The 13,218-nt window shown below is 45.9% G+C and overlaps 1 protein-coding gene across 10 annotated transcripts in view; it reads right to left on the minus strand.

The window, feature by feature from the left end:
* PTPN3 (protein tyrosine phosphatase non-receptor type 3) overlaps positions 1-13,218 on the minus strand; it is a 143,685-nt gene that overhangs the window by 34,825 nt on the left and 95,642 nt on the right. For all 10 annotated transcript variants that reach the window (XR_005367142.1, XM_038553060.1, XM_038553063.1 and 7 more), the window contains 3 exons: positions 11,961-12,133; positions 8,013-8,147; positions 5,104-5,280 (listed from right to left, as the gene is read on the minus strand). Coding sequence is in view for 9 of the 10 variants with exons in the window: in XM_038553060.1 (XP_038408988.1) it covers positions 5,104-5,280; positions 8,013-8,147; positions 11,961-12,133 (485 nt within the window). In the remaining variant the exon portion in view is untranslated. The remainder of the gene's footprint in view (positions 1-5,103; positions 5,281-8,012; positions 8,148-11,960; positions 12,134-13,218) is intronic.

The following is a 13,218-nucleotide window of genomic DNA, read 5'->3' on the forward strand; positions in this document are numbered from 1 at the left end:
AAACTCTGAAAAAGCATGGGGCGGGGAGGGGGGGGGCGGTGATGTGCGGGGGCACAGATTTCACAAAGAGAAGCCCGTCAGCTCGTGAAGGAGGAGAAACCCAAGACAGGAGGACACTAATGGGGCACTGTCGCGACAATCCTGTGATAGATGATGGTGGCTGACCCCGGGCAGTGTGGTGGCATGGGGCAGGGGTCCGATTCAAGGCAGGTCTGGGAGGAAGATTACCAAGGTGAGAGCCTAGCTGAGGAAGGGCAAAGAAAAGGGAGTCGAGGACGACTGAAGCTCCTGATATGGGCACAAACAGGGTGGTAGCAAAACGTGGCCCCCCTCGCCAAGGTCAGGAGGAGCCACAGGTAAGGACAGAGAGATGACAGGTGGAGACGGGGGCCCTGGGGTTTAAAGTATCAGTCATATGGGATCCCTGGGTGGCTCAGCGGTTTAGCACCTGCCTTTGGCCCAGGGTGTGATCCTGGAGTCCCTTAATCAAGTCCAGCATCGGGCTCCCTGCACAGAGCCTGCTTCTCCCTCTGCCTGTGTCTCTGGCCTTTCTCTCTAGGTCTCTCATGAATAAATAGAATCTAAAAAAAAAAGTATCAGTCATACGTCCCAGCGGGAAGGGGTCCCCCAGATCAACGTGGTAGGGGCCGCTATTTTTCAATTGTTCACCCCACTTGCAACCTGTGACCGCCAACCTGACCCTGTGAAAGACGCCTACTGGTGCACCTGGTGAAGCCGCCACAGGGAAGGCTGCCTTTGAATCACCATTATTTGCTGCTTGTAACATTCAGCTGCAAAATAAATGACAGATGCCTGGTGGAGGACAGGCGAGGTGCAGGGATCATGGACACAGAATGGCTCAGCCCTGTCGCTGGCTGGCCTCCTCCGACAGAGACCCTTATGTACACGGGTCCCATCACCGTGTCCAAATCCGGGTGTCACCCCCTGGTACGGGTCAGAGGTGCACTCAGAGAACAGTGACTAGCAGGCTGGAGGACGGACAGTGGCTGATGGAGCAGGAATTCATTTAAGGGAGAGCAGACGGGGTCGCCAGGGAGAATTAGAAACGGACGCTACTTGTGTTGTTCTAGAAGCTCCAGGCAGGGATCTGCGGATGGCAGTGCTCGTGCTGGGTCAGCGTCAAGGACAACACTTCCTGCGATGGAAAAATCGGGCAGTCGAGGCCCAGAAGAGGCTGCCACACCGCAGGAGAGCTCCCCGTTGCCAGCGGGGCGCCTGGGTGACAGGTGACAGGGCCCAGGGCGTTCCTGCACAGCCGCCGGGGCTGCCGAGGGCATTCCCAAAGTCCCTCTCAAGGCATGGAAGTTCTTTTTAGAGGCTTTTAACAGTGGTTAAATGCACACAGTATAAAATGTACCATCCTAACCTTTCTTCAGTGCACAGTTCAGTAGCATTAAGTGCATTCACACCGTTGCGTGCACAGTTTTGAGATAAAAAGTGACAGCTGCCCCGTGTCCTCTGGAACAAGGCAGGCTCTAAAGAAAGGGGCAAGCAAACATCGGGGCATTGCGACACGAAGCCCCGCTCCCTCGGAGGACCCGTCGGGACAAGTGTGAAGAAGCGCCCACCGCAAAGTTCTTGGAATACAGCCCTCCTCTGCGCCCAAGTGGGGTTTCCTCCAATCTCTGCTGTGCAAAGTCGCTTTCCCTTTAGGGAACCTCCTCCTCCCCCGCCACGTTTTCTGGGTGGTGGGGAGTGATGGGATTGAATTTTTATTTTATTTTATTTTTTGCCATGATGGAAACTTCCTTTTCTGTAGAGTTCGGCCTTCGCTCTGAAGCAAGCCAAGGGCCCCGGACGGGCTGAGCGAGCCCTGGGAGTAACAAGAGTGCAGCTGACTCGGGCACAAAGCAAACTGCCAAGGATTCATAACTATAATCATAAACTTTGCTGTGCTGCTATAAATACGGAACGAGCCGGAGGGTGACTCACCCGCTAAGATAATGTTCAGAGAGCCCGAGCCGCGCCGCTCTGGGTTCAGAGCCAAAGTCTATCTGCTCTTTTTCTTCCTTTCTCTTTCTTCTTGTTTACATGGGTACAGAACGTTACACTTAATTCTCCTTTCTACAAGGAACCCTCCGGACTGTCTGGTATTATTCATCTGACTTCTCTGACAGAATGCTTCTTTTCGCCTCTTTGCACAACCGGGCTGCATAAAACATGCCAGACGTTTCTTAAATGCCTTGCAAATAAATACTCAGGTAACTACCTGGCTTCCCCCCACACACACCGGGCACAGACCAGCCTTTCCTGCTTGCCTTGGGCAGGGGAGGGCCCCCAGACTCTCAGGGGAAGGGGGTGGCAGCTGCCTGAGGACCCAGCAGGCCGCAGCTTCCTGCCAGCAGGAAGGGGTAGCCCCCTGCCCCCCGAGGTGGTAAGGGCTGCCATTTTCAACTGCTCACCCTACTTGCAACCCATGGCTGCTAACCTGACCCCGTGAGGCGTCTACTGGTGCACCTGGCGAAGCTGCCGCAACGAAGGCTGCTTCTGAATCAATCACCTTTATTTGCTACTTTTAACATTTAGCTGCAAAATAAAAAGGGCCCCAGGATGACGCATCTTATAAGGTCTCATGGAGGAGTTTCAGAAAGAACTGATGTGCAATGCGTAGGGGTGCACGGGGCCTGAGATTACTTGAATCAAACAGGATTTAAGGAAGTGAATTTTCAAAGTAACTTCAATGAATGTAAATTTTTTTCTTTTCTTTTTTTTTCTTTTTTCTTCTTTTTTTTTTGTTTTTTGTAAGTAGGCTCCACGCTCAGCACGGAGCCCAACTCGGGGGTGTGGACTCACGACCCTGAGATGGAGACTTGGGCTGCCATCAAGGGTTGGCAGCGTAACCAAATGAGCCACCCAGGAGCTCCTGAATATGAATTTAAATAGCCCTACATGGCTGGTGGCTTCTGTGTTGGACTGTGAAGGTCTGGCTGCTCCACAGTGCAGATCACAGCAAGAAAATCTGACGTGGGACACGTAATTGGGCTTCTCAGAACCCTCAGACCGTTCCCCAAACTTCTTGCTTGTACCTAAGTGGCAGACAATGCAACGATAGAGGCTGACAATGTGCCAATATTTGCTCGGCTGGCCTGGAGGCCCCTTAAGGCAAAGACTTGTCTAATTTGCCTTGACGTTCCCTCTGTGAGCAGCATAGCGTGTATGAGGTGTGCTGCTGCACTCAGCAATGCACGGAACCCTTGACAACGTTCACGCCCCGCCAGGAAGAATCCATCTCTCTCTACCCAGCACCAAGTACTGCAAGCAGCACTTTCTGTGACGATGGAAAGAGACTCTCTCTGTGCTGGCCAGTATGGTAGTCACTACCTACATGTGGTGTTCTTGAGCCCCTGAAAGGAGGTTTATATGACTGAGGAACGGGATATAACTGTTAAGTAACTTAAATCTGAACACCCACTGGTACCTACTGGCTACTGCACTGGTCTGTGGAAGTCTAGATGGTCCACAGTTCCATGATGGGACTGCAAGCCACAAGAGAGAGGGCTGGCAGGGACAGTGTGACCGAGCTTCCCAGAACCCCCAGTCCATTTCCTAAACCCTCCTTCTCCTTTCCCCAAAGCCACAGGACCCCACCTCCGACTCCAAGGGGCTCAGGTCATGCCTGCCTGCCTGCCTTTCCTGCCCGGTAGATCTAGATCTGCAAAACCATGGTGTCACACAAAGGAACTCACGCCCTTCCACACTGTCACTTCAATGGGGCTGCAAGTTAAAGCAAGAGATAGTGATCATTTCAACAAAAGCATCATCTGAGCTCAGGTCACAAGGAAAGAGTGACCAGAGGATTATTTACCCAGAGGTGTTAAGAACACAGTTAAGCTGGAAACCATGTTTGCTGCGGTCAGAGACAACAGAGAGGTAACAACCTCACACTATAAGTGGGAAGATTTGCAATTCACCTGCGATGTCTAGAATATAATCAGGATGCATTTAATGCTTTAAGCCTAGCAGCTAGAGTGGCAAAAATTGACAGATTAATTGAAGTGCCCTCTCCCTAATCCCACGCTGTGAAGGGAGGTGTTAGGTTTCTATATATCAGGTATAGTTTGGGCCCTAACAGAATCAATACCCAGTGCCTCTGGCTGACTCCCTAATGGTTGATCCAGTCCTCTCATACTTCAGCTTAAAATGTCATTTTATTTATGATTAGGGCTTGTCCACTTCAAAAATTTGATTTAGGATAGCTTACTCTAAAATGTATGGATACAGAAGAATTGTGAATTCATTAAGAGAAAAAAAAAAAAAAAAAAAAGACCCATGAATAAGACAAAGAAGAGTAGGGACTACACCAGAAACCTGTACTAAGGGAAGTCCATGCAACTGACCCTTAACTTGGAGCTCTCAGTTCCCTGGCAATCAAGACAAAAAGGAAACTTCGTGAATTCGATACAGCTTACTGAATAATAAAAGAACCCAAGCCAGTACTTTTGGAGAGACAGTTTTTCCTGGCCTTAAGATGTGAAGGGAGTTTGTCACATTTAAAAAAGCAAAGCGGGGACATACAAGAATTTAACGTGAACTGCTGACAAAAAACTTAACAGAAATTCAGGAGACGTTCTACGCACGTTTTTGCTTTACACTAACAATTCATTAAAAACAACCCTCTCTCCCCACCCAACACCCTGAGTGCCTACTGTGGATCTGAGAAGGCTTTCTGTGGATGGGTCCACATAAGCATATTTCCAGCAATCCAGAAATCTTGCAGGGGTAAAACTCTGACAATCTAGAGAAATATTACTATTCAGGTTAACATAACTATACTTCTGGAATGTGAACTGATTTAAACTGGGCTTTGATCATCAACTGGAAACTTATTTAAGAAATCTAACACGTACGTGGACGGTAGGTCTTTGTCATACAAAAAAGAAGTGTGAGCTCGAGACCCCAGGCACACGGCTTGTCCTCCTGTGGCAGAAGGGACAGCCTGATTTATGCTGCCGTCCTGGCACAGAGCAGCCTAGGGAGCTGGCTGCAGGCTCCAGCTCTTGACTTAAACGGCTCTCTCTGGGCCTGGGCAAATTCCTCAACAGCCACCACAAGCAGATACAAAGAAGAGAACAGGTTTCTTACTCTCGGTGCGGGCTTCGGTTCTGAGAAACCTCGGATTCGCTGTCTTTTGGGGACAGGGAGCCCTTGTACGTGTAAAACACATCTTCGGTTTCGGTAATGTAGGTCATCTCGTTCGCAAGGTTATCTGCAGAAGAGTGCCGTGGCTTTCGGATTTCGTGCCGGAGCCGAGGACTTCGCCTGTGTGGGGAAAAGGTCGAGTGGGAAGTGTTGAAAGCAAATTCCACTGAAAAACTTTATCAGGCATCGGGATCTAACTTTGTGCCCTGACCTTTCTAAGGATGCCTTGGCAGACGCTGTTGGAAATGAAGAACCGGTTAACCCGTTAGTACACTGCAATCCACCAAGGGCCACACGAATCCTCGATACTCTCAGCCCCGCAGTGTAGCCTCCAGAAAGGAAGCCTCAGCCATATAAATAGGCAGACGAGACTAATTTATGCCCTTTGGGAAGTGGGGAGTGTTGATTTAGGGTGGGTTATTCTTCTGGGAGGACTCAAGCTCTTAATGCACAAAATAATAGGCTGTACTGACTACTGATCTGTTCTCCAGATTCATTCAAACACCAGTATTAACTAAAGGGTTTAGAAGCCAAAGGTTAGTTTTTGGCAAAACCGAAACCTTACTACAATTATATCCCTTCATGTGAATTTCACTTAATCCAAGAAGAAAGGTTTGCTTTTAAAAATATATCCTCTATGCCCTATGAGATGGGCACGGCAGCACCATCCCATTCCCCTGATAGCAGCAGCAGCTGTGTGGCTTCAGGCAAGTCACACCACCTCTCTGGGCCTCAGCTGTACCTACCTGCTCCTGAGAGTGAACCAAATGAAGCGATGTTCCCCGGACATCAGCTCCTGTAGTGGGTGACCCCAGGCTGCTGAGCCACCTTCTATTTTCTCTCTGTGTTTCCACCTCCTTCTTCCTTAGCCATTTCTCCTGGACACCGTCAGGGCCTCCACTATTCCTATTCCCTTGGGGCCCAGATAATCAATAATACTGTGTCCAGAGTAGGGGAGAAAGGCTTGTGACTCCTCAGGAGGGGACCTATAAATAGTAGTAGGAGCTCCAGGCCACGGGTGTGGCGACATCAAAGCCCGCTGTTCTCCTGGATGCTGTCCTGGGCCTCTGCTCTGGGGCCCTGGCATCGCTGCCTTGGAGGCTTTCAGACCAATTAAGCTGCTACTTTACAGAATAAACTTACCGTTTTAGAACGAAGTACCTAAATCTTAGGAAACCAGGACACAAATCTACGTTGTCATGTTAAGATTTCTGACACTAAATACCATCAGCATCTCTGCCTAGAGCATCTGGCCCCAGGGCAGGGTCCTCACCCAGCCGTCTTGCACAGTAGCTCCATTTGTGCCTGTTAGGATCTCCCTTGGTCCTACATTAAGCAGGGCACGGGATATGAGCACTGGGGGTTGTATAAGACTGATGAATTACTGACCTCTACCTCTGAAACTAGTAATATACTATATGTTAATCAATTGAATTAAAAAAAAATAAAAGAATATGAACTCTGACCCAGTGATACTAAACTCAAATCCCAGATCTAACCTTAGATTACTTATATTATTTCTCTGTGCCTCAATTTACTCATCGGTTAAATGGAAATAATAATAGTATATCCTCATACAATTGCTGTGAGGATGAAATGAGTTAGTAATAAGTACTCAAAAACACTATTATCATCATCACTGATTATACCTATTGAGGCAATAATAACGAATAATTGTTCTTTTCAGAACCCCTTTTGTGTCTGCTCATTTTGTATAATTTTCCTTAGACTTTCTCAGGCATTACTATTCAGTGCCCTAAAGAATGATGAATGTTCAAACATTCTTACTGCTTTTATCAAATTTACTGAATTCCATGGATTCTTTTAGAATTCTTCCGATTTCTAAGACATACTGTCCATTTCCATTTACATAAATTATTATACAAATTAAAAGGGTTTTAAGTTAGAGAAAAAAGAAAGAGAATCTCCCCCAGTCCTCCTAGATCCCTCCTTGGCAATTTACAGGTCCACCTGGGTCTTCTGTGAAATGAATACAAAGCCACAGTCTCTAGTCCTGCGTGGAGCTGGGGCAATGTTTCTGGCTTAGTTTCCCTCCTGCTGACAGTGCCTGGCCATTTTGGACACGTTCACAAAACTGATCCAATGTCTCTGAAGAACCATTCTAATAAAATAATGATAATAATTCCACCTCATTTAAAAAAAAAATCACTTACAAAGCACTTGTACACTGTCATTTGTGGTGATTGTTTGAACCCTCTGACAGATGGGAATACTGAGACCAGAGAGGTAAAGAAACTTGTGAATTAACAGAAAAGCCAAAATCTGAGTCTGGGTGATGCAGCCACACACGTCCTTCGCACTTCGCCAAGTGCAACTTCCTTCCTGTTAAGCCATCATGTTAAATGCTGGCAGGCTACTTCCCCACGTGCATTTGCTACTACTGTTGCTGAGGGCCACGCATCCTACACCGTGTACCTTTACCACGTTCTCCCCTAGTTCATTTTGTGTGATGTTAATGGAAAAACAGCTTAAATAAATCTCAGCGGGCTTCCTACTCACAGGGCTTCCCAGAATGTTAATCTGCCAGTGAGCCCCTTAATTCCAAGAGGGGTGTTTTTTTCAGTAGGCTGTAGTTCTCAAATTCAGACCAGGCAAGTTTTTTAAAAAGGACATCCCAGCATTACACACTAAGGAAAATGTTCAGCTAGGCTTGCATGTTTCACAAAAACAGCCAACTGTTAGTTCTGTAACAGCCAAGCATGCAAACATAAACTCCGACTACAGGCCACATCTATATTGGGAAAACTTACAAAGCTGAATTTTTAAGAGACATAAAGTGTTTAGTGGTGGGTAATACAAAAAAAAAAAAAAAAAAAAAAAGGAGGACGTACCAGTTGGGAGTGATGGGAGGGGATCGAGAAGGCAGGCTCTTGGTTTCTAAGTGCTCCACTGATAATGATCTCCGCATGGCTGGGTTCCACACCATCCCTCCAATCACCTTTTTACAATACTGGTTATTTACAGACCTGAAAAACCAGATGCAAGGTTCACTTTCTACATGGACAGACGTGTTCAACAAGAAATTACAGCATATAATAAACAGTCTATCTATGCTCCCTTTCCGATGAAGGGCTGGTTAGCACCTGGATGACACCAGCCAAGGTTACAAGGAGTAGAGGTACACAGATCACAAGTGGTTCCTTTCTGTCCTGGCTTTTTCTTGTTGTTTCTTCTCTTCCGGTGAAAATATTTTCTTGGGCCTTACTACTGCAAGCAATAAAGCTGCTTTAAGGATATAACCAAACCTTTCCACGAGATGAGGAGGAATTTTCAGGATAACACGCATAAAGTTCGCATAATGTCAAGGAATGTTTGCTTCGCTCACAATGGCCTGAATACAAACATGAACCATCCTTCCAGGAAGGTGCTCTTTGCCATCCTAGCTGGCAGAAGCCATGAGCCCTAAATCACAGCACTCTTTGAAAGAAGGCCCGAGAACATGCTTCGGCAGCAGAGTTCCATGCCACGTGCTACATGAACGGGACACCCTGAGGCTGACTTTCATGTTTTATTGACACCTACAGAATTTAAATCTTATCTAATGAGACCCCTCAAGGAATGAACTACTTGAAAGGATGGCATTTGAAGTCAGTTTAAAAGAAACTCAGTTCTGACATTCCTAAATTTTAAACAATGTCTTAAGACCCCAGAAGAACACAAAAGTCCCCCTAGAATATCAATGTGCTAATTTACAGTAACAAATCTCCGTTGTCACCCTGCTCAAAATGCTCACTGCAGCATCACTGAGAGAATCACATCAGAAAGCAAATTAGCATTGATTGAGAACACTGCCTCAGAACAAGGGGAGCACGTGAGAGGACTCACAAGTTTAAGGTCATAGTTCCCCATAGTATGTGTCATGGATTATTATTTTTTTAAAATATTTTATTTATTCATGAGACACACAGAGAGAGGCAGAGACACAGGCAGAGGGATAAGCAGGCTCCATGCAGGGAGCTAGGTGTGGGACCCAAACCCGGGTCTCTAGGATCATGTCCTGGGCCAAAGGTGGCGCTGAAACACTGAGCCACCCGGGCTGCCCATGTGTTACAGATTATTAATAGATTCTCTTTGATTGGGGCGGGGAGGAGTCCCAATGTCTCTTAAGTTTGCAAAATTCTGATCAAGTTCCTTTTATGTGGAACCTCTATCAGGAGGCCCCATATGCAAATCTGTGTGTGTAGCTCTAGGGTTGGGCAAATCATGTAAACTAAGCCTCAATTTTCTCATCTATGAAATGGACACTGTGAGGGCTGAAATTTGCAATACAATGAAGTTGGTCTTAATAGTAAAGAACTGCTGATCCATGGCCCCCAACCACCGATATCCCAAATGACCCCCAACGGCAGATTAAAAATAGCTCAAGTTCTTGGACTCTTGAATGTTGGCTGGCCTGTGACTGCTCTGATCAAGAGTAGCTGTGCCAGTTCTGGGCCTGGCCTTGATGATGACTGCCTGCTTCTGCCTTAGGCCCTTGGAGCCTGAATTTCTGCACAAGACATCAAATGACCCTGCTGGAGAGTGCACATGAAGAGGCCCTGAGAGCAGAGAGAAGTGGAGGGTCCAAGCGAATCCAGCCTTCCAATCATTCCATCAAGCATGGGAGCCATGTTATCTTGGACCTACAGCCCAGCCCAGCCCAGCCCAGCCACCAGCTGCTTGTCGCTGAGAAACCCTGGTCTATGCTACATGGAGCAAAAGAGGTGGCTGGCCAAGCCCTTCTCAATTTCTCAATTCACAAAATCTCAAGATAGAACAGAAAGATGGTTGTTTTTTTGTTTTTAAAAGATGTTATTTATTTGAGAGAGAGAAAGAGAGCGTGTGTGTGCGCAGGGGAGGAGCAGAGGGAGAGGACAAGGAAACTCGCTGAGTGCGTGGGGCCCCATGCGGGACACAATCCCATGACACTGAGATCATGACCCGAGGCAGACGCCTAACCAACTGAGCCACCCAGGAGCCCCAAGAGGCTTGTTCTATCATACGAAAATAGGGGTAGTTTATTTTGCTATAATGGATAAACAGAACCTGCCCACCTCACCCCTAACTCTGTGTTGGCTGTATGTTACAGAAATGAGGAAATTCGGGACACCTGGGTGGCTCGGTGGTTGGGCATCTGCCTTCAGCCCAGGTATAATCCTGGAGTCCCAGGATCGAGTCCCATTATCAGACTCCCTGCATGGGGTCTGCTTCTCCCTCTATGTCTCTATCTCTCTGTATCTCTCATGAATAAATACATAAATAAATAAATAAATAAATAAATAAATAAATAAATAAATAAATAAATAAATAAATAAATAAATAAAATCTTTTTTAAAAAAAGAAAAAATCGTGCCTGCCTGGGTGGCTCAGTCAGTTAAAAAAAGAAAAAATCAAACAAATTCAAACTAAAAGTGATGCAGGTAGTAGGATTTGAACTCAGTTTTCTTAGCAAAATCCATGTTTTCAACTGCTCCCAATTCAATCCTGTCAGCTGGCCTGAAGGCTCAGATCCAACTAAAGTGAATACTATATTCCAATAAATTACGTCTGTGACATGTTCAGGAAGGGCTACTGAATGTATAAAATACTAGATGATATTATAGAAGCTAGAAACTTTGAAAATATATTTGTTCTTGGTTCATCAGAAGTTGAGAGAGAGCACTTAGCACCATAAATACTATCACTGATGCTAACAGAAATACTAATTGAGTCTATAAAAAGCTACCTAATGATTATCAACATAATGGGAAAGTCACTGGAATAGTCTGATACAGTGCCACGTAGGAGATAATGGTTCAGACAGGGGGCATTGTTTCATTAGTAAGAGCCACATCAACAACACAAAATTATGAAAACAATTTTTCAAGTCAACAAACAGTTTACAATTAACTTGATAATTTCTGTTGTATCTTTACTTAGAAAGGCAGTCTTAGGGGGCACCTGGGTGGCTCAGTGGTTGAGCGTCTGCCTTTGGCTCAGGCCCTGATCCCAGAGTCCTGGGATCGAGTCCCACATTGGGCTCCCTGCAGGGAGCCCGTTTCTGCCTCTGCCTACGTCTCTGCCTCTCTTTGTCTCTCAGGAATAAATAAAATCTTAAAAAAAAAAAAAAAAAAAAGAAAGGCGGCAGTCTTAGAATAAATACACAAAAATACAAACTGGATTAGTTTAGGAAATCCACTTTAATCTAAAGGTAAAATTTTATAAGAGTAATTTCTTTCGCTGCACTGCTCATGAAATATTCTGATTATCACTCCTGTAGACACTAGTACACATGGGATTGTTATAAGATTTAAATATAATTAAGTATGTGCATGGTACAAAGGAAACAATTGCCAGTTTTCGTTATTGCTGTTATTTTGTGACTGTTATATGTATTATGTCCCAGCGTCACTTGACTCTGGGAAACTTCATCTCTGCTCATTCACTATTCGGGAGCACTGTATCGAATTAACATTCTGTGGGAGAGCCTGTCTTAGTACCACGACAACCCCCAGAGTCACTGCCACGTGCTTCCCTTACAGGGACATGGAGTAGGAGCAGTTGTAATTCTGGCTGCCTGGGCGCTGCCCGGGCAACAGAGTTGTGGAGGCCGAAAGGAAGGATGAGAACACGAGCAGTACCTGAGTCCTCGTGGAAGGAGACCCTGCTGTCCCTGGAGACACTTTCAGCCGTGCAGCTCCAGCTCCAGTGCCTGGGGTCCCTGGATGATAGCAACCCCTTCCCCCGAGGATGTCTACTACCCGGCAGTGACCAGGACATATTTACATCTCAGCCTACTGTGGATACTTAAGAATACTCACTTTTTCAGGTTCCTAGAGCCCATAGTCCAGTACTGAGACAGGACATTCTTTTCTTGAGGTAGTAGCTTCTTTGCCTGAAAGAATGTATGATGCTCGACACAGGATTTCCACAAGTTTTTGCAAGATCGGTAATTTAACATGTTGAAGGCCACGATATGTTCCCTGGATTCAGTCTGGGGGAGAAAAACAGAGTAGAGATTTCATCTCCACAGGTGAAGGAGCAGAGGCTCACAGGTGTTCTGTGTCTACACCAGGTAAGGTGCAACAGAGAGCAGAAAACCAGCTTCAAAATGTCCGAGGCCGTAAATCAATGTTACAGGAATATTCAGGAACAGGATCTGTTAACCATCTTATTAATGTGGTAAAGATGACCTGACTCTACTCTTTACCATCACTTGTGATCCTTCATGAAGACTCTGATTTTGAATGTGCTTACATTCCTAGGTTGGATATATTTGGAGCAACCAGAAAAAGGCTGTGTGATACATCTTTTAAAATTTAGCTCTGGGAAAATCTCTCCTGAAGAAACACACTCTTCCATTTCTCTGCAACTTGATATTTTATAAGCCTGTGGATTTCTCTATTTGTCCCCCGAGCACGGAATTAAATCAAGTGCTCACATATTTTCATTTTAATGATTTCCTTGATCTTCAACTACCTAAGCTTTTCTTTTGTTTTCAAATTAAATTACCACCTTCTGCATTTTGGGGCCACTTTCAATCTTGCAATGGGGTGGGGGTCAGAGGAGACCCAGATTCTAGTTCTAGTTTGAGCATTAGTGTCCTCATTTCCAAGCATTCACTGCTATATGGAGACATTTTAAGTACATATTATCTCTGAAACCCTGGAAAATGAACATAGCGACGAGAAGTAAAAAAATATAGAGTATAACAGGACAGAGTGTGGTATCGTGGAAAGAGCAGGTGTCTCTGATTCAAATTCAGAAAACTGTGGGAGCCTCAGTTTCGAAAACTTTGAGTCTTCTTCTCTATCCAGAGTCATCTGGAGAAGGGTGGTCACCTCTTAGGAGACATATGCGAAGATGACTGTGCATTTTATTTTTTTAAAGATTTTATTTATTTGAGAGACTGAGAGTGAGCATACACACAAGCAGGAGGAGGGGTAGAGGGAGACGGAGGAGCAGACTCCCCGCTGAGCACAGAGCCCGACACAGGGCTCGATCTGAGGACCCCAAGATAATGACCTGAGCCAAAGTCAGACGCTTAGCCAACTGAGCCACCCAGGTGCCCCTCCTGTG

This window comes from Canis lupus, chromosome 11 (assembly GCF_011100685.1).
Source record: "Canis lupus familiaris isolate Mischka breed German Shepherd chromosome 11, alternate assembly UU_Cfam_GSD_1.0, whole genome shotgun sequence".
NCBI lineage: Eukaryota > Metazoa > Chordata > Mammalia > Carnivora > Canidae > Canis > Canis lupus.